The sequence below is a fragment of the Ceratotherium simum genome, chromosome 11, assembly GCF_057802395.1.
Source record: "Ceratotherium simum simum isolate JZ-2026a chromosome 11, ASM5780239v1, whole genome shotgun sequence".
In the NCBI taxonomy this organism is placed as follows: domain Eukaryota; kingdom Metazoa; phylum Chordata; class Mammalia; order Perissodactyla; family Rhinocerotidae; genus Ceratotherium; species Ceratotherium simum.
In genome coordinates this window covers 12,876,433-12,902,553 of record NC_141910.1, presented here as the reverse complement: position 1 = coordinate 12,902,553, position 26,121 = coordinate 12,876,433, and the positions used below count along the sequence as shown (strand labels likewise).

The window sequence follows — 26,121 nt, the reverse complement described above, 5'->3', positions numbered from 1 at the left end:
GGTGGGAATGTAAAATGGGAACGTAGTTGCTGTGAAAAACAGTATGACAGTTCTTCAAAAAATTAAAAACAGAATTACCATATGATCTAGCAATTTCACTTCTGGGTATATATCCAAAAGAATTGAAAGCAGTGTCTCAAAGAGATATTTAAATACCCATGTTCATAGCAGCCTTATTCACAACAGCCAAGAGGTGGACATAATCCAAGTGTCCCCCAATTGATGAATGGATAAACAAAACGTGGTATATGCATACAATGGAATATTATTCAGCTTTGAAAAAGAAGGAAATTCTGACACCTGCTACAACATGGATGAACCTTGAAGACCTTATGCTAAGTGAAATAAGCCGGTCACAAAAGACAAATACTGTGTGATTCTGCTTATATGAGGTATCAAAAGAAGTCACATTCATAGAGATGGAAAGTAGAATGGTGGTTTCTAGGGGTTAGGGGGAGAGGGAAAAGGGGCAATGTTGTTCCATGGGTGCAGAGTTTCAGTTTTTTAAGATGAAAAAGTTCTGGAGATTGCACAACAAAGTAAATATACTTAAAACTACTAAACTGTACACTCAAAAATGGTTAAGATGGTAAATTTTATGTTGTGTGTATTTTACCACGATTAAAAGTAAAATAAAAAAGAAATGCTTAGCCTTCCTAAGGATGTTATGAGACACAGACACCAAAAAGGAAAGACATTTGATTAAACTTCAATAAGACAAATGCTACCAGACAAAATCGAAAGGCAAATGTTGAACTGGGGGGAAAATATTTGCAACCCTTGTGATAGGCAAAAGGCTATTAGTATCACTAATGTAGTGTACCAAGAACACCTATAACTCAAGAACATAAAGGTGAACCATCCAAGAGAAAAATAGACAAAAACGTGAACCAGCCATTCTCAGAGAAAGACCCCCCTAAAAGGTTAACAAAAGCTAATTGTGTTCATTCTTATTAGTTACCACATAATTTAAAATTTTAATTTTAAAACAAGAAGATGCTGATTTTCTCCTTTAGAATTAGGAAAAATTAAAAAGATCGTTAATTGCCAGTGTTCCACATGGGTCTTTTGGGCACAAGGAGAGCCAGATGAGCAGAGTGGTTCAGTTTGCACCTATTTTCATATTTTCCCCTTTTTGTCTTTTCGCCATTGCATGTATTACTTTTTTTTTTTTTAAAGATTTTATTTATTTTATTTTTCCCCCCAAAGCCCCAGTAGATAGTTGTATGTCATAGCTGCACATCCTTCTAGTTGCTGTATGTGGGACTCGGCCTCAGGATGGACGGAGAAGTGGTGCCTCGATGCGCACCCGGGATCCGAACCCGGGCCACCAGCATTGCAGCGCGCGCACTTAACCACCAAGCCACAGGGCCGGCCCTGTATTACTTTTATAATCAGGAAAAAAAGCTAAACAATCCTAAGGTGGTGAGTCATATGAAAGTTAACATGTTTCCAAATGTAACAAACAAATGTACTGAACAAAAGAACATTGATAACTAGTGTCTGAAAGCGTGTGAAGGACATGGTCTCATACACTATTGGCTGGAGTGTAAACTCATACAACCCTTGGGAGGACACCAATTTGGCAGTTTCCATCAATATTTCAAATGTTCTTGCTTGAACAAACAATTCAACTTTAAGAAATTTACCATATAGATATGCCCACACGTGCACAAAGGCACATGTAAAGTTTTATTAATTGCAGCAATTTGTGTAAGTTTGCATTAAGTAAAAAAATTGGAAATGACCCAAGAGCCCATTAATAGGATATGGGTTAAATAATTAATGGTATATCCCTGCTACAGAAAACATGGTAAGGTTTTAAAAATTATATGACCTGATTTGGAAAGACATCCAAGAGTATTATTAAGAGAAAATGGCACGTTTCAGAACAGTTGTAAAAATATATGTTATAACATAATCCCATTTTTATAAAGTAACACAAAAATAGCAAAAAATCTGAAAGAATACATATCAGACTGTTAAGAGTGGCCATCTCTGACTCAGGTCTGTGTGAGATTGTAAGGGACGTTTACTTTCTAAAATCTACATTTTTGTATTCTTTGAATTTTTTGCATTGATTTTTGAAACCAGGAAACAAAAACAAAGAAAGAAACTTGAAGAGTGGGTTTCTTCATATTAGAAAAAATTGAGTAACTCTGGCACCTGGTTTAGCCTCCCACCTCCCCCACATCCATCTCTCTCAAAGTCAAGGCAGACTCCACCTCCCTAAGAATTTCTAAGGGCTTCAGTTTTTACAGATAGCCTTGCTTCCTGATCTCTGGACTCTTTGGACCCTGAATCACAACCGATCCCTTTTGATGACAGGCTCTTTATTGTTTATCAGCTAATTGCACCAACCAAAGTGGGAATTCCCACCCCAGCCACAGTGCTGAATGATTAGAAGCGACTTCAGCCAACCCTAACACTGTGAAGGACAACGATGCCCTCTCTAGATCCCTGACCAGAGCAAGGGAGGTTGGCACCCTGTCCCTGCCCAGGGAGGAAGACTTTAGGGGGAGCTCACTACCTGGGCACTAGCTCTTAGCTGCTTCAGCCACTCAGGACTGACAGCACTCTGTCCCTGCTGGACAGCTCCCACCTCACCCGCTGCTGCCTTGCATGCCCCCACCATCCACTAGCTTTTTCTAGGGACCTGAAAGGCTCAGGGAAGCTTCCCAGAGGGCCTGGAATTTAGACTTAGCCCTAAGCACGCAGGCCAGTGGTCAAAAGATGGGTAAGTATACCTCATGATGGCTGCGGTGTCCCTTCTCAGCAGGAGACAAGCACAAACCCTCATGTAAAGCCTTCCCTAATCTTGCCTCTGGATTCTCTCAGCAGTGGGCACTCCTTATCCACACTTCTGCCCCACTCAATTCTCAGTTAGTGGGGAAGACAGACCTGCACCCAGCCATTGTGCCAGGACACCCAAAACCACCTAGAACTCCCATGCAGTGTGCCCAAAGTGGGTGCAGTTGTGCCCTGTCTGGTGCAAGCTCAGGACAGCTAAAAGCAAAAGGAAAATGCCACCCATACCTGGGAAAGAAATCCAGTGTGCCCCACGCACCTGCTGCCCCGCACACAAGCTCCTAAGCCCTGGGCTGAGTCACCTGGGGGTCCTGGGATACCAGAAGCACGTATTAGACATGGGCTTCTTCTGGTGGAGGGAGGTATCTTGGACACCTGGGTGGAGGGAGGTTTGTAAAACACAGGTGGCCGATCTCCACCACTGGAGTTTCTGATTCAATAGGTCTGGGGGAAGCTGGAGAATCTGCGCTTCTAATACAACCCCAGGCTACGCTGACGCTGCCTTCTGGTGATCCTGGGGACCACGCTTCGGGAACCGCTGGGTTTAAAGATGGGGCAGAGTCAGAAAGGCGAGTCAGTAAGCTATGGCGGCTCCAGGCCAGACAGGACCAGAGCCCAAAGCAGGGGAGGACCAGCAGGGATGGACAAGAAGGGTCAGAGAGGAGAATGCAGAGCCGAGAGGCACTTCTAGGGGGCGGGCCACCAGGAAATGTGCCCCAGTGGTTGAGAGCATGAGAGAGTGTGAGGAGGTGACACTGACTCGGGGGTTTCTAGCTTGAAGGATTGAGGAGAAGGACTGTGAGGTAGGGAACCCAGGAGTCACAGCAGCGTTGAGGGTAGGGGTCAAGGGTTCAGGATGTCCAATAGGCAATCAGTAATTTTAGTCTGGATCAGGCATGAGGTATTGGGACCGTGGGAATGTGGAGTTCAAAGTAATTGCCACAGAGCTGGTAGCTGATGGTGTGGGAAATGAAACAGCTACCCAGGGAGAGTACGTGAATTACAAAAAGAAGAGCAAGAACCACAGGGCTGTGGAAAATTCTACAACTTGTGAGTTTTGTCGGGTGTGCCTCAACCCTAAGGTAGCTCTCTTGGTCTGTAATTCTCAATATTTAGGGACTGGTAGAGGGAATCCAATAAGGAAAGGAGAAAGATGGGAGACAGTGATGTTTCAGAGGAGGCTTAAGGTGTCCTGGGACCCCCGGGTGACTCAGCCCAGGGCTTAGGAGCTTGTGTGAGGGGCAGCAGGTGAGTAGGGCACACAGGATTTCTTCCCCAGGTATGGGTGGCATTCGCCTTTGGCTTTTAGCTGTCCTGGGCTTGCATCAGACAGGCAGAATTGCACCCACTTTGGGGACACCGCATGGGTATTCCAGGCCAAGCTGGGGGCAGCGGGCAGCAGGTCCAGAGGAGGGGGGTGTGGAGGGAGGAGGTCCACTGCCATTCTTGGTATGGTTCTCTCTCCAGGAGCAGAGCTGCATCTGGCCTCACTCTGGGCAGCTTATAAGGCCTGGTGTGAGTTTTGTTTATGCAAGTGCAGCATAAAAGGAACAAATCCGCCAGCACCGGGGTTGTTGCCACTGGAGCCCTTTTGCATACATTTTTCAAATGATAATTCACTCTACCCAACCCCCTTCCCCACCCCCCTAGGCCGATTTATTGAAAAAACCACCTTATATGGTAATATTGCTAACACACCGTCAGCTGGCCTTTTTAGGGACTCTGTTTAAAGAAGATCCGCCTCTGGGGTTTTATATTGCTCTGGTATTTCTGCCAAAGACACACCAGCCCTGAGTCACTGGGAGAAGGACCTGTTACACCCTCGGTGAGTACTGTGCAGCTTCTGCCGTCTCTTCCTTTCTGGGGCTGCCTGGCCCCCTGGGTGCAGGAGGCGTCTCCAGATTGGCCTGGCTTCCGTGACGCTGGCCCAGATCACACGTCAAGGCCCTCGGTGGGCAGCGGTGCCTCCAAGCACATTGCTGCCTTCCAGGAAAAGTCATTTCTGGCTAGGCGGCATCCTGGGGCAGGGGCGGCGTGGAACCCTGCTCCTGGCCCTCCTAACTGGGAGGCAGGTGGGATGTAACACCTGCCGCCTCTACTCACCTTGCTCACCAGGGCCAGCGCAGATCTACACCCTCGTGTTCTTAGTTGTGGCTCAGAATGTCTGGGAGGCTGTCTTAGGGGAGCAGATGCTTTTCAGAAAAATGACTTCTTCTCAGAGTATTTGAATCAAAGCCAACGACGGTCCCAGTGTCTGTGAGATGTCTGTGTTAGGCATGGGAGTGCATTTTCTTCGGTCCTCCTGTGGCTCTCACTATCCTCTGATTCATGCTTGGCTGAGGTGAACGGAGAATTTTCTCAGTCCTTGAAGGCTCCAGGGTCATTGGGGGATGCAGAAAGTCAGGAGGGGAGTGCGGGCAAGTGTTCTGTGGCATCACGTGGCTTTAGGGCTGGAGGAACACAGGAGCCATCTAATTCATTCTCTGAGGAGGACACTGAGGCCTAGAGAAGTTAAGCAACTTGTCCAAAAAATTCACACCCAGCCATGAAACCACCCACCAATGCCATTGTCCACCCCTCCCCACAACATGCGCACAAATAATTAAGAGGAAAATGAGACCAAGGGACCGTTTCCACTTTGGTGATCAGAGTCTGCTAACATCTCTTCACCACTGAGGCAGGTTGGTGCAGTGCTGCAGGCCTCGGAGGCAGACTACCGGCTCCCAAAGTTACTGAGTGACCTCAATTTCTTCACCTGTAAAATGGGAGTAATGGTAATACTGTCTACTTGGCAGTGCTGTTGTGAGGACTGAATGAGATAGTACCTGTTATCAAGTGCTCAGTCAGCGCTGTTAGGGCTTGGCCCCTAGTGCGCAAACTTTAGGAATCACCTGCAGGGTTTATTAAAACACAGATTGCTCTTCACCCCACCCCAGATTCTGACTCAGTAGGCTGGGGCGGGGCCTGCTAATTTGCATTCCCAATAAGCTCCCAGGTGATGCTGAGGCTGCTGGCCTGGGACCACACTTTGCACAGGGAGGCTCTAAGCCCTTGCTTTCATTACTCGAGTGGGTTAGCCCTTGGGCTGAAAGGAGAGCCTCCTGTGGTGGAGATGAACGGGTGCTGGAGAAACTGCCGTGAGTGGAGAGACTCTACATGCCAGGCCTGGGAAAGCAAGATGGGCAGGATGACATTGAGCATGACCTTGAGGCAAGATTTCTTTCCTCCTTCCCTTTGTTCATTCCACCAACATTTATTGAGCACTTATGTGCCGGACACTGTCCCTGTTCCTTAGGGACTCCTTAGGGGGTCTAGCCACAAATTACAAGCAAGCAGCTGAGGAAGGTTTAGAAAGTCTCCCAGCAGAGACATTCCAGGAGAGCCTGGCTCCACAGTGAAACCCTTCTTCCCAGGGCAGCGCGGGCTGGAAGGCTCCGCTCCAGGCTGACAGCCCTAACCCTGTCCTCAGCTCCCTCCCTTCTCACTTGGTTCTGCTTCCAAAACGGCAGATTTAAATCCACCCCAAGTGCTGCAGAATGGCGTTGTTGACAGCTGTAAGTCACTGTGTGGCTTGTCTCAACTGCTGGGAAACAAAGTCCAATACTCTTTCCGTGTGTGGGGAACTCAGTGAGAGACACAAGTGTTCACTGAAAAGCCAGACTGGCTTGACCTATCAATCACACGAGAGAGGGATGCTGAGGGGACCCTGGAGGGAGACAGTCCCGGAGGTGCAGCTTTGCCTCTGGCCACTTTGTAGCTGTCAAAGTTGCTTTCCCCTCAAGGTGGACCACCTGCTAGAACAGGGAAGCACAGCTGTTTGCTGACCAGTGTGTGAGAGAAAACTGTCCCTGTGTGGTTCTAAATCAGGCTCATGTGACCAAGCTGTCATAAGACTGGACTGTGGGGACTCGGGGATCCCAGGAGCAGAGCAGACCAGGTCTGGGAGGGGGCCACTCAGGTGGTGGGATTGTCTGACTAATGTAACAATTTGAGCACTAACTATCTGCTAACCACCAAGATGGGTGCAGGGGCTGTAACGTAAATCTAGACGCAGTCCTGGCCTTGGAGGGCTCAGAGGCTCAGAGACAGAAAAGAACACAGACCCTTTTATTTTAGGGCTTTTGCTGCCAACAGCTCTAGAGAGACACAGAGGCAGAAGCCAAAACACCAAACATGGAGAAGTCATGCCAGTTTCACCAAGGTGGTGAGGAAGGTGCAGGCTTGGGCTCTGGCACCTGTCCTGGGCTGGCGCCAGCCCTGCCTCTTCCTGCTGAGAGACCTGGGCTAAGTCCTTTCACTTCTCTGAGGCTTGGTTTCCAAATCTGTAAATGGAAATAAAAATATCTTCCCTCAGAGCCTTCATGAGTATTAAATAGACAATATGTGTGAAGAACCCTCAATTTTTTTAAATTAAAAATACATTTTTACCAAAAATGGAAACACAGAACACTGCTGTGTTTCACCTAGCAAAGCAGCACGTGCCTTTTCCATTGCATTAAATATTCTGCTCTCTCCATCAGATGGAGGTTTCTGGCAATTAGTTTACAAGCCAATTTATTTATTATTCAATAACTTTTTTTGACATTCAAGTTGTTTTTGATTTTGGCTATTTTAAACAAAGCTGTGATAACCTGGCTCTTGGCCAAATATTTGCACTCACCCATGAGTGGTTCCCAAGGATAAATTCCTAGAAGCGCCCTTGTGGAGTCAAAGAATATTTACATCTTATATCAAAAGATATATACAGTCATGTGCTGCATAATGATGTTTCTGTCAATGACAGATGGAATATACAACTGTGGTTCCGTAAGATTAGTCCCATATAGCCTAGGCATGTAGTAGGCTGTACCATCTAGGTTTGTGGAAGTGCACTCTGTGATGTTCACCAACAAAATCACCTAATGACGCATTTCTCGGAACGTATCCTCGTCGTTAAGAGATGCATAACTGTACATTATATACAAGATATGTGTATATATATATACACACACCCATATATGCTTTTTAAGGCTTTTGATTAGAAATTTTCAAATTCCTCTTCTGAAAAGTAGTTCAATTTGACATATGTCAGCAGTGAAGGTGAGCCCACTTCCCTACACGTTTTCCAGGAAGGGTGGCCCCAAGAAGCGGGCACAGTACTCCAGCCAGAGGTGGGGTTAGCTTTTATCCCAGCCACAGCACCCTGTTGACTGTTGACAAGACTCAAGACTCCAGGTCCTGCTCACAGATGCAGAACAAGAGCTTTCACAGTGTGGCTAGTTACACTCACGTGCAGAACCTCATATTTATCCCATTAAATTTAATCTTATTGGATTCAGCTTATTTTCTCTGCTTTTTGAGATCTCTTTGGATTTTGATTCTTCCATCCAACATATTTAATATTAATCTCTCCCCTAGATCTGCTTTATCTGAAAATTTGATCAGCATGTGCTCTATATTTTCATCCAATTCATTTATAAAATCGCCACATGAGAAAGGACCAAGAGTGGATCCCTGAGGCATACCGCTGCCTCCAGGTTGACCTTGACCATCAATCAAGACCATTCAGTGACAGTAACTAAGGCAGCTGTAAATATGCCTAATTGATTTATTGTTCAGCCTACATAGCTTTATCAATGAGGATATCACAGGGGACCTTGTGAGATGCCGCGTTCAAGTTTAGCTCAATGTCTCCTGCATTCCCAGCCCAGTGGTCCCGGGGAAAAGGGAGGGCTGTTAACATTTGTTCTGACAATATTTGTTCTTGGTAAACCATTACTGATTATAAGAAATCACTGCTTCTTTAATAATGCCTTCTGGAAAGCTGCCTAACTTGCATATCCAAGATTATCTGAGGTTTTATAAATCTGCCTTCTTTCCCTTTTTGAACACTGGTACATTTGCCCATTTCCAGTCTGCTGACATCTCTCTACTTCTCCATTCTTTCAATATGGTAGGAGGTTGGGCATCTTCTCTGCAACCCAGAAACTGTTCAGACCCAGAGACAATATTTTTTTGGGCAGCTATGTGCTTTCCTTCTGTCTCCATCTCATCTCAGACTTTGATTTCCTCTAACCAATGTTTGTTCTACCTTTGTTGTTCTGAAAATCCTTCTCCTTGACATCCATTGATTCCTTCCCTTGTCCATTTTGATAACAAACATTTAAGAGCCCGCTCTGTGACAGATATTGTGTTAGGCACACTGGAGAATGGCTGGGGCACAAGACAGACCCAGCTCCTGCCTTTACAGAGCGACGGATGAGCCGGGATCTGCAGAGTTGATCATTGCTCAGGCAAGTTCAAGGTGCTGTAGGGAGCAAAGAAGAGAGGCCACTAACTGAGACCAGTAGCCAGAGAGGCCTCACAAAAATGCAGTGTTGACACAGGACTGACAGGTGATAGGAGTTAGACTAGCAAACAGGTAGGGGAAAGGGTGTTCCAGACTTTGTGTCTAAAGATCCAGAAGGGAGAGGAGACGACACAGGTCAGAGAAAAAGAAGAAAACTCCACATAGCCAGAGTGAGAAGGCCAAGAGGGGGCAAGAGGGAAGATGAGCCTGGAGACACAGGCAGGGCTAGACCCTGCTGGGCCCTGTGGGCCGGGTTAGAGAGTTGGGACTTGATCTCCATGGCCGGGGAGTCACGAGGATCAAAAAGGACAGAAGCAGAACTAGACTCACGAAGTCACAGCAGGCATCTCCCCTAGCATGCACCCTGCTTTGAACATAACAGGGAAGGGCTTCCTTTTAGCCTTAAAAATTTTGTTCACAAGCTTCTGCTCCTCTCTACTTAGCTTTTCTGACCTCACATTCACATGCTCATGGCTCTATCTCCTCTTTGCTTTGATCTTGGTCTTCGTTGTCCATCTTCAGCGTAAGACCATTGAGGGGCTAAGGTCACAGATTTCCATAGCAGCTATCGCCTTCCCCTCCTGTGGTCACACATTCTGAACGAAGCTTCAGTGGGCCTTCCTCCTCTGCAGCCACCTTCTCTTCCCAAGCCTCGTGCCTCTCTTCTCCAGACTCCTGAAGGTCGGCCTTCCCGACCCCTCAGCCAGGACTTTTCCCACTTCCACTTTGTCCCACCTGGGGCTTCCCAGGCTAGGAGGCAGTCTGCTCACCATCTCCCGAGCTTCCGTTGCTTCTCCTCTATCACCGAGTGCCAAGAATTTGTCAGATGTTGTCTTTTAACCAAAAAGAAAGAAAACCTGCAACAGATGTTGGAAAAATTCGTTCCCTCATCACTTTGCAGCCATCCAAATTCAGATATCAGCGTTGGTGGAGGCTTCTCTGTTTCCTCCGTCTGAAGCGGCAGGGGGCAGTGAATCCCACCCATCGTGAATTCTCTTGCTTTCCTCTCTCCTCTCAGGCTGCCCCTTCCTCCTCAAGGGGCTTCTACCCTTCGGATTGTACATTTCATGGATAACTACTGCAATTTTTTTTCCTTAATGATATGTTATGTTACTGATTTTAATTATAAACTATACGTGAATACAGTCTCCTTGTGAAAATTTAAAACGTAACAGCTACAACCTGGCACCTCCTCTCCCAGTCTCCTTCCCACCTCCAGAGGTAATCATGTGATCAGTCTTAGACTTTTTTTTCTAGAACTTTTTGCTATGTGTTCATATCCACTAATAGAAAGTGATGGAAAATACACGATATTGATATTTTTGCTTTAAAAAGAACTCACATAAATGGTTTTATGCTGTACATTCTATTCTGCAACTTGCTTTGTTCACCCAGGAGAATAGTTTAGAAACCTATGCATGTTAGTCCATATAGATCTGCCTGGCTCTTCTCTTAACTTCCATACAGTATCCCCTAACCTGGACCTTTGGGTAGTGCCAAATTGTGTGTTTGTGTGTTTCTCTAGGTAAAGAGTGCCAGTTTTCCCACATCCTTGCAAACCCGTATCATAAAACTTTGAATCTTAACCCTACGATGGGTGAAAATGGTCTTATTTCGTTTGCACTTCCCTGATAACGAGGGAGGCTGAGCATCTTTTCATATAGTTGTTGGGTATTTGTAGTCCTTTCCTGTCAATTATCTATTCATCTAGTCTTTGTTTTTCTTTTGGGCTGTTTACTTCTTTCTTATCGATTTGTAAGAGTTCTTTATATATAGTAAATATCGATCCTTTGTCATGTATATTGCAGTTTTTTCAACTCCCTTCCTAACCTTCAAGTCTTTTAGAGATTCTCTCCATTGGATTAAAGCTTTGTAGCCACTTCAGGTCTTTAAGAGGCAGGTCACGGGCCGCCCGGTGGTGTAGTGGTTAAGTTCACGCACTCTGATTCAGCGGCCCAGAGTTCGTGGGTTCAGATACAGGGTGCAGCCCGACGCGTCGCTTATCCAGCCATGCTGTGGCGACATCCCATATAAAGTAGAGAAAGATAGGCACGGATGTTAGCCCAGGGCCAATCTTCCTCAGCAAAAAGAGGAGGATTGGCAACAGATGTTAGCTCAGGGCTAATCTTCCTCACACACAAAAAAAGAGGCAGGTGGATTAATTTGCTGGAGCTGCCATAACAAAGTACCACAGACTGGGTGGCTGAAACAACAGAAATTTATTTCTCACGGTTCTGGAGGCTAGAAGTCCAAGATCAAGGTATTGGCAGGGTTGGTTTTTTCTGAGACCACTCTCCTTGGCTTGTAGATGGCCATCTTCTCGCTGTGTCTTCACATGGTCTTCCCTCTGTCTCTACGTCCTAATTTCCTCTTCTTATAAAGTTACCCATCCTATTGGGTTAGTCATATTGGACACCAGTCATGTTGGATTAATGACCTCATTTTACCTTACTTACCTCTCTACACACCCTATCCCCAAATACAGTCACACTCTGAGGTGCTGGGAGTTAGGACTTCAACATAGGAATTTGTGGGGACACAATTCATCCTATAACAGCAGGGTGAAGGTCAGAAGCCCAACTACCAGAGAGAGGGAGGCCAGGTCCACGCCTGTCCCTCCTGGAACTGGGCTCTGGTTGCCGATGGGGTCAGGCCCCAAAGCCAAGAGGACTGTCTCTGACATGATTTTGACAAGTGGATGACTACTTCTCTTCTCCCCCACCCCCAAGGTGCTCCAGCCCCCGGTTCACTTGGCCACACTCACCATGTGTGAAGAGGAGACCACTGCGCTCGTGTGTGACAATGGCTCTGGCCTGTGCAAGGCAGGCTTCGCAGGAGATGATGCCCCCCGGGCTGTCTTCCCCTCCATTGTGGGCCGCCCTCGCCACCAGGTGTGTGCTCATCTGGAGTAAGGCTTTGAGGCTTTGAGCCACTAGGAGTAAGCGCTGCATCGTGGAGACTATGCAGGGCTGTATGGTGCTCACGTGTTTGTGTGTGCGTGTGTGTGAATATGAGTGTGTGTGTGTGTGATTATGAATGTGTGTGTGTGTTGGGGGTGGGGGACTCTCTTCCAAGTAAATAATAGAGCAAGACTCTTTAAATAGAAATATCCAAGACCAAAACCAACATCCATCAGGCCTGCAATGATGGTATTATGTTTCGCTTAAGTCCTTGGGGTTGCGAGGTTTGGAAGAAACCTTTTTGAAATATAGCAATTAAACAAGCCCGTTGCCTTTTAGAAATTTATACTCCATGAAGATACACACACAAATAATTTGAGATTACAGGCTGGAATAGAGGCTAAATATTTCACCAGGAGAGCACAAAGAAGGGAAAGATTGAATCTGAATGGAGGGACTAGGGAAGGGAAGACTTCATAGAAAAGGGGATAACTGAGCATAAGGAGGATCTCAGCAGGTGGAGAGAAGACCATGAACAAAGGCTCTTGGAGGAGGGCAAGTACAAGTCCCCTGTGTGTGTGTAAAGTAAGGGAAGGGGAAGAAGTGTATAGATAGGTCTTGTTCTCTCTCAGAAAATGACATTGTCTTAGGAGGAAGAAGAGGACAAGTCCACGAGAAATCTTCCACCTTGCCTCCCGTCACTGCCATATTCATCAGTATCTGCCCCATCCTTGTCTCCCGCTGTCCTGTTTCCAGGGGAAGAAGGACGTTTTTCCTATCTTCATCCTTCTTCAGAGACCCTCCAATGCTTGAATCCCTCTAAGAGGAGCCTCGGCCAATTCACATCTCTCTCCTTCTCTTTTGCGTTGCAGGGTGTAATGGTGGGAATGGGCCAGAAAGACAGCTATGTGGGGGATGAGGCTCAGAGCAAGCGAGGGATCCTAACTCTCAAGTACCCCATTGAACACGGCATCATCACCAACTGGGATGACATGGAGAAGGTATCGGTGGACTCTCCTTTAACGTGCTCATTTTAACGATAATACATCATCAGGACACTGTCATCTCCCAGGCAACTGTGCCCTGTCAACTCTTCCTCTAAAATATTTCTCACATCCTTCTTTCCTTCCTGTCCATCTCATGGCCATTCTCCAGCCTAGGCTGCCAAGATCTCTCGCTGGCCTATTGCAATGACTTCCTGACTGATTTGTCTCCTGCCTCATTCATCCAATTAATTCTCTATGCTGCTGCAAAGCTTACCTTTCCAAAAACAGATCAGATCATGTCACTCACCTCCTCAGGAATCTTCAGTAGCTCCTGCTAACCAACAGTGGGTTCCTAACTCCCTATCTGAGGACCTGGTCCTGCCTAATTCCCAGCTTTGTCCTTTCATGCAGCTTTCACTCCAGCCCAGTGCTTATCCCCTCTTTAGAATGCTGATGCTGTCTTGAGAGAGGCAAATAGCCTTCTCTCCTTTTTATTTTCCCTGTCATGACCTCAGCTAGGTGCACTGATGCTATATTATTACGATGATTCTCTAATGAAAATTTTAAGTAGGAATCTCTAGGGGTTTCTAAAAGCTTTTTTTTTTCTGCATAAGAAAATACAAGGGGGGGTCAATTTTTAAATGATAGTTTGTGATAAACAAAATCATGTGTGAAAAATGTTAATAGAGCCTTTCTAATATTCTTTTGATAAATTCTACTGACAGTTGTCTGAGAATTCTTGTTTTTGCAATTCTTGTTTCTGCCTTTTGAAATGTAATAGAGGGCTTATTGAGCAGACTGCCACTGGGAATAAAGAAGGTAGATTTGAAATCTGTAATCCACATAGACTTTTCTCTAAATCCTAGATTCAGTTACTCTGGACGTGAGATAAATAGATAAAATACAATATCTTCCGCGTTACTCAGTGGAGCGGTTAAGAGCACAGACACTGACTGGAGTCAGTGGCAGAGAGACCTGAGTTCAAATCCTTCCCTCTAGGCCTCAGTTTCCTCATTTGTGGAGATAAAATACTTTCTTCATTAGGTGGCTTTGGAGATTGAATTAGGTAAATACTTAGTATAATCCCAAGGCATGGACCATACTTAATGCTCAATAAATGGCATATATCATTCATATGTATCTAACAATATCCAATTTGAAAACACAACAGATGAAATATTTTATTCACAGTAGTAACAATATGTGAACTCTTTAAAGAAACCCCTAAAAATATATTCTGTGCCTTAAAAGAAAAACTGAATGGGTAAAGCTGTCAGATCCTCTCAAATTAGTTTGTCGGCTCATTGCCATTCCAATAAAAAATCCACAATTTTTTAATTTGTATATATTTAAGGAGTACAAAGTGATGATCTGATACATATATACATTGTGTAACAGTCACCACATTCAAGCTGATTAAGATATCTATCACCTCACATAGTTCCCTTTTGTTTTTTTCTTGTAGTGAAACCACTTAGGATCTACTCTCTTGCAAATTTCAAGTATACAGTACAGTATGGTCACCTGTCATCACCATGCTATACACTAGATCTCCAGAATTTATTTGTCCTGCATAACTAAAATTTTGTATCCTTTGAGCAACATCTCCCCTTTTCCCCCTCCCCCCAGCTCCTGGTAACTACCATTCTCCTCTCTGCTTCTCTGAGTTTGCCCAAAAAAAAAAAAAAAAAATCACAATTTTAATTATGTGAAATAATCATCCAGTATGTTTGGAGAAATAAATAAGGAAAAAATTATGAAAACAAAATGAATAAGAAAAATTATGAGAGGAGACTTGTCATATCCAAATATTAAAATATAATATAGAGTTATAAAAATTAAAGCAATTGGATATCAGCACAAATGGAAAGAGGAAATACATGATAAATGCAACTTCCAACACCATAGGAGAGAAAAGGATTATTCCATGAATTATTCCAGGACAATGGATTAGTTATGTGGGGGCTGGGAAATCTTTGTTTACTGCCCTTACCTCATAGTATTTTCACTAAACACATATCAATTGAATATAAAAGTTAAATATAAAAATTCAAATAATAAAAAAATACAATATAGTAAGTGTGAGTATTCATCAAATTTATGGTGAAAAAAGTCAGATAAAAAGAATGACAAGTTTGACTTCTTAAAAACCATTACTTCCAGTATGTGAAAAATAAAACCAAAGTTAACAGGCAAAGGACAACTGCAAAAAATATTCACAACAAGTGCAATGAAGGATTAATATAAACAGCTAATGCAAACTGATAATTAAAAATACAAAGTCTCCAACAGACAAAAGAACAAAGGACATGAATAGATAATTTGCCAAATAGAAAGTGTAAAAAGTTACCAGTCAGAAAAAGTTTAAACTCATTTGAAACAAATTTAAAAAGTCAAAGTAAACCAATTAGGTATTATTCTTACCTATCAAATTATTTCCTATTTGAAGAGTGAGAACATTGAATGCAAGTAAGGTGAGGTAGAACAGATACTTTCTTATCCTGGAGTAAATTAGCCTCTTTGTTGGTAACAGAAATCCAGGTCTTCCAATTGCTGTGCGCTTTAGCTCAGTAATTCCACTTTTAGAATTCTTTTCTTTGGAAAACACCCTGAATAAAAATAAAATGTAATATACGCAAAAATAGCTACCATAGAATTATTTATAAACAAAAATCGAAGATACCTGAATAGTAACATGATTAAATATATGAAGGTATATGATGGAATGTTGTGTAAGTATTAAAAATAAATGTTTTTTCAATTTACTAAAAATAAATATTTATTATTGAATATTTAACAAATAACGTAAAACAAATTTCAACATAAAAGTATAATAATAGTATAATAACAAATAAATAAAAGTATATGAAATAAATAAATGCTAATAATAATAAATTTGAAAATACATAAAGGTGAAATATTAGGAAGAAGAAAAAAGCCAAAATGTTAACTATAGGTGATAGAAATATAAGAGATTTTTATTCCTCTTAACAGTATTTTTTCTCATTTTAAAATTATCAACATTAACTTTTAAAGTATTTTTTAAAACCCCCAAAAATGAAATAAAATGAAGTTTAGATGCTTGGGCCCAACACCCAAAGATTCTGACACCTGGGGCTGGGATACAGCCTCGGAACCTGCACCTATAACAATTATCCCAGGTGGTTCTTTTTTTTTTTTTTTTTTTAAAGATTTTATTTATTTATTTTTTCCCCCCAAAGCCCCAGTAGATAGTTGTGTGTCATAGCTGCACATCCTTCTAGCTGCTGTATGTGGGACGCGGCCTCAGCATGGCCAGAGAAGCAGTGCGTCGGTGCGAGCCCGGGATCCGAACCCGGGTCGCCAGCAGTGGAGCGCGCTCACTTAACCACCAAGCCACGGGGCCGGCCCTCCCAGGTGGTTCTGATACAAGGTGTCTTGGGCCCTCATTTGAAGAAATGCTGGCATCACCTCATAAACACTAATTGCCACCTCTTTCTCATCTCCTGTGAAACTTGCACAGTCCAGTGCCTCTGCTCGTGCCTTTTCCTCGGCTCAGATGCCCATCTCAGCCTCTGGAGACCCTCCTTTGCCTTCAGAGCCCACTCAAATCCCCCAGAAAGTGAAATTTCCTGCCTCTTCCTTCACTTAAAAAGTGGACGTGTCTTTGTATTTTGTCTTTTTGCCTGTCTTCCTCCCCTCCAGACATTAACACTAAGATCTAGGAGCCATATCTGATTCATATCTGCCCTTATCACACTTAGCACCATCGCAGCACAAAGCCGGAGATTCATAAATACACGGGCACAATGGAATCAAATGACCCTATGCCCCCACTCTGAGGAGATCAAAACTGTATGTCCCTGCCACTCTTTGCCCAATCCCTCTGAAATAAAGACTCCTGTTTGGTCATTCTGGATCGCTGAAGAGGGAACTGGACACAGAGGGAAGAAATAAGTTCCTCTAAAGCAGTGGTTCTCCACCAGGGCAATTTTGCCTCCCAGGGACATTTTGCAATGTCTGGAGATATTTTTGCTTGTCACAGCGGAGAGGTGCTACTGGCATCTAGTGGGTGGAGGCCAGGGGTGCTGCTAAACATCCTGTAATGCACAGGTCAGCTCCCCACAACAAAGAATTATCCAACCTCAAATGTCAAAGTGCTGAGGTTAAGAAACCCCGCTCTAAGGCGTCAGCCTGGTCAACAATAAACAGTGAAAGTTCAAGCGTATTTGTCAGGTTCCCAGCAGAAGACAGTATATTCTCAGCTGGGGTTTTGAAATTAATTTGAGGAAGGACTACTTACAGAAGTGTGAGCAGGGTTAAGGCAACTGGGAAGTGATGTTGAGGCACCCAAGTACTAGCAACAGAGGGAAGCTCTTACATCCCTAAGGTGGAAGCTAGGGGGTAGGGGGGCTGGGGAATGTCACTAGAGCTCAGTGAGAGCAGGAGCCCTGGAAGTGGGACCACCCAACAGGAGCTGTGCTCGTGGAGGGCCACACCACTGCCCGGAGAAATACCCTCACCTCTCTCCTTCCTCCTACTCTCCAACCTCTTGCTGTATCTTCCTCAGCCACACATAACCAGAAGCCAGAAGCCAGGAACACTGAGAGAGGCAATGGGTCTAGCCTCCCAGGGCACAAACCAGGGGAGAGAGGGGAGAAGAGGAAAGAAGAGGGAAGGTCTGATGGAAATAATCAGCACACTATGCATATTGGCTTCAGATCTTAGTCCTGTCTGGGGCCATGTTGAGAAGGAATATAACCTCTAAATGTCAATCAGAAATTCCCAGGGCTGACACGTCTCCTCTCCAGATCCAGCCCATCCTGCGAACGTTGTGCCATATTCCCCCAGTATGTACATGTCAATTGGAATTTTCCAGACCATTGGGAGTCTGCTGGGCTCATTTGACTTTTGTCTCAACCAGATCTGGCACCACTCCTTCTACAATGAGCTGCGGGTAGCACCTGAGGAGCACCCCACTTTGCTCACGGAGGCTCCCCTAAATCCCAAGGCCAACAGGGAGAAGATGACTCAGGTAAGAGGCCAGGAAGACTTTAGAATGGCACAAGAACGCAACGCGGATGCTTGGCCAGATCTTTCTTTCATTCACGCATCAATGCAACAGAATTTTTTGAGGACCTGTTATGTGCATAGTCCATGCCAGGTCCTATGGGAGGTGGGAGTGGGGAGTGGGGCACAGCCCCTGCCCTTAATAAGATTACAAACCATCCTATGGGCCAAGAAGTGCTGTGAATGTTGCCAGACAATCCTTTATTCTGCATTGTCCTTTCAGATCATGTTTGAAACCTTCAATGTCCCTGCCATGTATGTCGCCATTCAAGCTGTGCTCTCCCTCTATGCTTCTGGCCGCACAACAGGTGAGTAGCCCTGTAATCCGTTCCCTTTCTGACTTCAGGGGGAGGTAGGGAGAAGCTGGGATCCTGCAGAGTCTCCTGCTCAGAAGAATCAAATGGACAGCCAAAGTCCAGGGAAAGCCTCGCTTAGGGATGACAGAAGGGAATGCCTATGTAGAATGCAGACGCAAGTCTACCTGGTACAGCTGGAAAGAGTTTACATGAACAAACCATGACTAGTACATCCAGCAAGGGCCGTTTCCCTCACAGTGGTCAGTCCCCGAGCTTATACACGCTTTCCAACGATATTGGAATGTTTCTGCTCATGAAGCATCAATGACAGAAACTGTGATGGTGGATGTGTAAGTATGTGGCCTTGATATAGAAAGGTGCTCAAAGAAACAGAGGGAACTTCAAAATAAAGTGATTTTTTATTTTTTGTGAGGAAGACTAGCCCTGAGCTAACATCCGATGCCAGTCCTCCTCTTTTTGCTGAGGAAGATTGGCCCTGGCCTAACATCTGTGCCCATCTTCCTCTACTTTATATGGGACGCTGCCACAGCATGACTTGACAAGCAGTGCGTCAGTGTGCGCCCGGGATCCGAACCTGCGAACCCTGGGCCGCTAAAGCGGAGTGCACGCACTTAACCACTGGGCCACTGGGCCAGCCCCAAAATAAAGTGATTTTTAATAAGGACTTGAGAGCTTCCATGAACTTACTTCAAACATTCAATCATTCATGTATTCATTGATTTACCCATTCATTCATTCATCAGATATTTTCCATTACTCCCGACCACATGCCACATACTGCACCAGGCCGTGGGCACACACTGACTAACAAGACTGACCCTGCCATTACGGAAATAACAGTCTAGTGGGGGAGAGACAAGATAATTTCACTGCAGGTGATAAGGAAGGTGATGGGGAAATATAGGGTATATGCAGTTTTGTATCCTGCACTTTGCACTTGATTGTATGTTGTAAACATCATGTTTAACAGCCACATGGTAGTCATTTACTTATTAATATAAATTATTAATATAAATTATTAATAATTTGTTTATTTATCATTTCTCTATTGCTGGAACTTCAGGTTGCCTTCAATTTTTATTTTTTATTATAAAATATGCTGAGATCAACATCCTTATACAAGAGTAAGCTACTGGTCTCTGGATATTTATTTTGCCTCTGGCCCTTACTGAACCAGCTTGTTAGCTCTAATCATTCCTCAGTTGATTCTCTTGTGTCTTCCAGGTATACAACCATTATCATCTGCAAATAACGACAATTCTGTTTCCTTTTGATAATACCTCTTATTTCTATTTTCTGTCTTATTGCATTGGCTAGAACATTCAGGACAATATTAAATAATAATAATACAATAACAATATTAGTGTTTCACCATCAATTATGATGTGGCTGTTAGATCGAGAAAGATTTCTTATCATGTTGAGAAAGCTCATTTCCCTTCGTGGTTTACTAAAAGTTTTATCAGTAGAGGACGTAAATTTGTTTCTTATTGGCTGGTTTTTATAGTCCTTTCCAGATCTAATATTCTAAATGCATATACATGTGTTAATTTGATGCCTGAACGATGTGTAAACTATCCAGTCTCACTTAAAGAATGTGCAGTCTAGATGCAAATTGACAAGCATGCATTATTGTAAAAGTGTTTCAAGGAATATAAGACGAGAAGACATTATACTTGCTTCCAGCAGCCTACAGTCTCATTTGGGAGAATAAACTGATGTACACAAAAATTGATGTATACAAAAAATATGATTCTCACAGTGGGTGAATTTTCTTAGCTGCTAAAGATAAATGTGGTTGAAGACCATTTGGTAAGGGGTCCTAGAAAGAGATAGATGAAAGACAATAAAGGTTTTCATAGATCCTATCCCCTCTGTCCGTAGGCATCGTCCTGGATTCAGGGGACGGCGTCACCCACAATGTCCCCATCTATGAGGGCTACGCACTGCCCCATGCCATCATGCGCCTTGACCTGGCTGGCCGCGACCTCACGGACTACCTCATGAAGATCCTCACAGAGAGAGGCTATTCCTTTGTGACCACAGGTATCCGGTCCCTGTCCTGATTCTGACGAGCTCAGAGCCAAACCTGATCTAGGATCAGAAGTTCTCAGGACTGATGAGACGTCTGTGGCCCCGTGTCCTCAGACTCTCTTGAGATAGATGGGGAAACCTTAGGCTGGGGCTGGGCTGCTGGACAAGACCAGATAGTCAAGGCGGCCTTATTTAAGGAGGAAGATGCCCGACCGACACCCTGGGGAGGGGGACAAGACTTAGTTCTACTTATCCTAAGCAGCACTCAGCTGAGCCCTCCTTTAAGTGCCCCAGGGACCTGCTACCTCTGTCCATGTCCATGCCAGGATTAGAGCTAGTTTTCACAGGGGTGAATGGTAGTAAAAATCTGGTGATGCATTTCATTACCTAGGGGTGTTTATGGTTTGTCTGAGGACACATGGAATAAATAAGGTCTGAATTTCTAAGGGGAAGTGTCATGCCTCAATGACCCCCCTGGGCAAGAGGAGTTTTTGGGTAGAGGCATTCCTAGATTCTGTGACATATAACACATAAGCCTACATCTAGACCAGAAATGCAGCCTCCAAGGCCCTCAGGAAGGCCTGAGCTTTGCAAGGGCAGAGTGAAGGCAGCAAGGAGAAGAGCCCATGTGAAATTTTGCTTGGAAATCAAGATTTTAAACTCTTTCACTTCAGAAAGATCAATGAAAACATTAACATTCATCCCAAGACTAAATCCAAAGTAGAAATAAGAAGGAGCTTTTCATGGAGATCAAAATGGGACAACCAAACTAACAGAACTGAGTATTGACCTTCTGTCATTTCGACTTCTTCCAGCCGAGCGAGAAATCGTGCGTGACATCAAGGAGAAGCTGTGCTATGTGGCCCTGGATTTTGAGAATGAGATGGCCACGGCAGCCTCCTCTTCCTCCCTGGAGAAGAGCTATGAGCTGCCAGACGGGCAGGTCATCACAATTGGCAACGAGCGCTTCCGCTGCCCCGAGACCCTCTTCCAGCCTTCCTTCATTGGTGAAGTGCTGCCCCTGGTCCCTGCCAATTGGGAGGGCAGGGCGGGGGGGGTGTGAGGGATGGAAAGAGAAACACCAGGAGTCATGCACACTTTCTTTACTGTTTATACATGGCCCATATTTTTTCCAGGAAGGGCAAAATTTTTAAAACAATACAAATAAATAAAATCTAATTTCAAGTAAAAGGGTAAGGAAATCAAGACAAAGAAAAAGCAGGGTAGGGAATATAACTTGAAACTAAAAATGAGGTTAATACACAAAACACTTCTTGGATCACTCAACATTTAGGTCAGGGGGGCCAAAACCTATAGTAGTAAAGAGGATGGTTTTGGGGGTCAGATCTGGTTTTAAGTCCTGATTCTGCCCCTTTAAGCCCTGTCACCTTGGACAAGTTACCTTCTTAAAACCTCAGTTTTCTCATCTATAAAATGGAAATAATGAAAATACCTAATAGATAGGGTTGCAACAAGGATTAAATAAGATAATATTTAATACAAGAACAAATACTTTCTTGAGGAATGTATAAGAAGAGATGGGCCTGTAGGCAAATATTGATATACAGGGTAGTGGTAAACAGCAAATAACTGGACAAAGTGCTACAAACCTAGGAAATCATTGACGTCTCCTTAGAGAAGGTGAACACATGAACAGAACCTTGAAAAATGAGTATCATTTTATGGTATCTGGGGACGGAAGTAGTAGAGAGTACGGAATGGCATGCAAAGCAGATGGAATGGTATGTGCAAAGGCCTGGAGGCGTGAAAGTTCATGTTCTATTTGGGACCCGATGGGAGAGTTCTGTGTGTGTGTGTGTTTGCACAGAGGGGAAATTGGAGAGTTGCTCAACCACACAAAGAGCATGTGTTAATCATATCAGCAATGGAGATGCCCTGGAAGTTTTTAGGCAGCAGTGCAGCAAAGCCAGGTCTGAGTTTTAGGAAGATTCCTATCTACAGTCTGGAATTATGTCACATGGAAAAAAGACTAGAGGTGGGGAAGGCCAGGTAGGCGGGCATGAGCTGGTTTGGCATGCAGGGCCTTTCACTGTGGAAGATCTTGGTGCCAGGCTAAGGTAGCTACTTACCAACATGTAGGCAATGGGGAACTGTCAAAGATGACATGGGGATATCTATACAATGGACTATTAGTTGGCAATAAAAGAGAATGAAGTACTGAAACATGCTATAACATGGATGAATATGCTTGCAAACATTATGCTAAATGAAAGGAGCCAGACACAAGAGGCCACATATTGTATGATTCCATTTATATGAAATGTCCAGAAGAGGCAAATCTACAGAGACAGAAAGTAGATTAGTGGCTGCCTAGGGCTGGGGAAGTGGTGAAGGGGAAAAGGGGAGTGTCTGCTAATGGGTGTGGGGTTTCTTCTTGGGGTGTTAAAAATGTTCTAAAATTAGATTGTAGTGATGGTTGCACAACTCTGTGAATATACGAAAAAGTACTGAACTGTACACTTTAAAAGGGTGAATATTATGGTACGAGAATTATGTCTCCATAAAGCTATGAGAAAAGATGATATGATGAAAGTGCTCCTTTAGAAATATACCTTAGGCAACAGTGTGAAAGACCAGTCAGAACACGGTGAAACTAAAGGCAGAGTGAAGACCGGGTAGAGGGTCTGATCTTGCAATCCGTTTGGGAAGTGATTAGGGGTCTGAACAAGTGTAGGTGCAACCACAGAAGGATCACTGAGGAGCTGGAGGTGTGGGTATTTATGAAGTGGTGGATGCTCACTGTGATCTCTACCAGGTATGGAGTCTGCTGGAATTCATGAAACAACCTACAATTCCATCATGAAGTGTGACATCGACATCCGTAAGGACTTATATGCCAACAACGTCCTCTCTGGGGGTACCACCATGTACCCTGGCATTGCCGACAGGATGCAGAAGGAGATCACAGCCCTAGCCCCCAGCACCATGAAGATCAAGGTAGGTCTTACCTCAGTTTTCTCCATCCTGTTTTTTGTACAAAGCACTGTCTACTTGGGAGATGCTCGGAGTCAGGCTGCCAGGCCTGTAGCTTGGTGTCTCCTGGGTTCAGCATCACCCTGGTCTGGGAGAGATATCATCTCAGGGGATTATCTTCCTTGGGCACTGCTGGGCTGGAGACACATTTAGCACGTTCTCAAACATAATCACACGGATGCCATACGAGGAGGGGGTGAAGGAATTTGGGATGAAGAGAATACTGAGGAGGCTGAGGATGAAATCAGGAGGAGGGAATTAGAGGGGAAGAAAAGAATGAGGCAACACTACAGCATCTTTAAACTTTAAAAAGGACTCGGTGTTACCCCAGAGGAGGGCAAAAGTTCCAAAGAGGGAATGTTTGGCCATGGGGCAGGCTGCTGCTTCAAACTCACAGGACATATCTCGATTCCTGGACAGCCTCTGATCTGCCCTCTTGTCTTGGCCACAGCCCTCGCCATGCTGCTTCTCATCAGGGTTTCTCACTTTGTAGGCCTCAGAAAATGGAAGCCCATCTGTCTTACGGCTTCTCCCCAGCCTCTGGTGCCCAAGCAATCACACAGACCCTTTCAGGGCTTCTAGAAACTTTGCCGCTAGCAGGTTTAGAAAAAGAGTTAGGAATAGAATAGAGATAACAAATAGGTTAAAAGTTACAAAGTCTCACGACAAAGTTGGTCTCTGGGGAGCAGGTCTGATCTGAGGAAGTGTATTCTCTCTGTAGTTTCCTAAGAACCTTCTTCACAAAGGAAGGCTGCCCCAGGCCTTCCTCCTGCCTACCAAATGGTGCTCAGCACAAGGAAGCAGAGTGGGCCCCCATGAAACAGGTGAGATCCTGTGTGCTCTTCCCCTCACTCGGAGCCGCTGGAGCAGCCATGCTTCCTGAGGCCTACCTTATGGGGGCATTGTGCCAGGCCAGGAGCAGGGGCTTTTTACCAGGACCTTGTGCAGCCTAACCTCACCCCCAGATTCTAGTTCAATAGGTCTGAGGTGTCCCCATCACCTACATTGATAACCGAACACGAGTGATTTGATGCATAGTTGTGAGTTATCAGCCACTGCCCTGAGTTGAACAACATGTGTCAGTCTTCAAGGAGTTTAGGATCTAATTAGTGGACATAACCAATGGAAGGGCACCTTAAATAAGACAAGAGGAGGGGAAAGGGCACTCCAGGCAGGGGAACTAGAGTGAGCAAAGGTGCCCAGGGGTGAGTGTGCATGTACGAACCCCCCCGGCCAAATTAGACAGCAGGGTTTGCAAAGAGGAATTGAAGGAGATGAGGCAAGCCTTAAGGATATGGAAGAAGAGATGTGGGGTGGGGGTGGGGCTGCGATTTAGGACCTCCAGCCCAAGACAAGCCAGTTTTCTCACAACTAGAACTGCCTAGCAATAAAATCTGTCTCCTTTTTAGTGGCTGTGCTGGTCCTTGAGGTATCTATCCAAGGAGTGTCTGAGTGACTTTTGTCTGCATGAATAATAAGATAACTTCTAAGGACCCTTCTATTCTGCAATCCCATGATCTCTGCAATTTAGAAAATATGTAGAGAGATTCTAAGGAGACAAAAAAATCAATTTAGTGTCTAATTTGTTCTAGCACTAAATTCTTACACTCTTCAGAAACTGGGAAATTAGTTGAAGAGTCACAGTCCTTCTGGATCCACTTTTAGGTGGAGCTCACAGTTGTTTGACATGACAACCAATTTCTAAAGGCTAAGCTCAGGACTCCCAGTGGCAAGGATGAACAATGTATGTAGGAATTCGAGAACATCTCAGATACAGGTGGCTGCTGACAGGTGAAGCTCAAGACAAGATCTGAGTAGACTGGCTTAGACTCCGGACTGAAGGGAGCCCAGCCCAATCTGCCCATGCGTCCAAACTTCAGGCAAGAACAGAACAGCGCTCCCTCTATAGATGTCTGTATTGGTCAGCTATCACTGAATAGCAAGCAACTATGACATCTCAAGGCAGATAATAAGTATTTATTGCTTGTGCATCCGCAAGTCAGCTGATCTAGGTCAGGCTTGGCTCAGCAGCTCTGCAGGTCCAGCCAGCTCAGGTAAGGTCCACATCTCTCATTAGGCGGCCCAGGCTGAAGGGCCAGCAGCTCCTCAAGGGGAGCTCTTCTCATGAAGATGGCCGAGGCACAAGAGAGCATGCCCAACTGCATGCCTGAAGCACATTCCAAGCCCCTGCTTGTGTCATGTCTGCTAACATCCCATCAGCCAAAGCAAATAGAGGGTCCAGCCCAAAGTCACAGGGTGGAACAGTGCACTCTTCCCCCGGAGGGGCAGGGCCTAGGAGGAGGGCGAGTAAAGATTTGAGCAATAATCTAATCTACCACAAGATTTACCCTGTTTGTTTCTGACCATGAAGCCTGCCCTTCTCTGGGGCAGCCTGGCAGTGTGGTGAGATGATTCTGGACCACCTTCCCTATTCCCTGGGGACTGACCATGATTTGCCACACTTGCTCTTTGCAGATTATTGCTCCCCCAGAGCGGAAGTACTCAGTCTGGATCGGAGGCTCCATCCTGGCCTCTCTCTCCACCTTCCAGCAGATGTGGATCAGCAAGCCGGAGTATGATGAGGCAGGGCCCTCCATTGTCCACAGGAAGTGCTTCTAAAGTCAGAACAGATTCTCTGGGGACCTCCTTGAGACTGCTCTGCTACCAATCACGAAACATTAAAACCTACAAGCCTTACTTCTCTGT

General features: G+C 44.8%; 1 protein-coding gene across 1 annotated transcript; it reads left to right on the top strand.

Moving 5' to 3' along the window:
- The first annotated feature begins 4,578 nt into the window (after positions 1-4,578).
- On the top strand, positions 4,579-26,112 carry ACTG2 (actin gamma 2, smooth muscle). Its single transcript, XM_004435520.3, has 9 exons — positions 4,579-4,633; positions 11,866-12,027; positions 12,909-13,037; positions 17,926-18,036; positions 18,295-18,379; positions 20,272-20,433; positions 21,237-21,428; positions 23,198-23,379; positions 25,891-26,112. Exons 2-9 carry the CDS (start codon positions 11,902-11,904, stop codon positions 26,032-26,034), a joined length of 1,131 nt encoding a protein of 376 aa, XP_004435577.1. The 5' UTR covers positions 4,579-4,633; positions 11,866-11,901; the 3' UTR covers positions 26,035-26,112.
- The last annotated feature ends 9 nt before the right edge of the window (positions 26,113-26,121 follow it).

Coding starts and splice junctions, on each gene's coding strand:
- ACTG2 (XM_004435520.3), top strand. CDS start 11,902: ATGTGTGAAGAGGAGACCACTGCGCTCGTGTGTGACAATGGCTCTGGC. Junction 20,434..21,236: donor CTATTCCTTTGTGACCACAG/GTATCCGGTCCC, acceptor GACTTCTTCCAG/CCGAGCGAGAAATCGTGCGT. Junction 23,380..25,890: donor CCAGCACCATGAAGATCAAG/GTAGGTCTTACC, acceptor TGCTCTTTGCAG/ATTATTGCTCCCCCAGAGCG.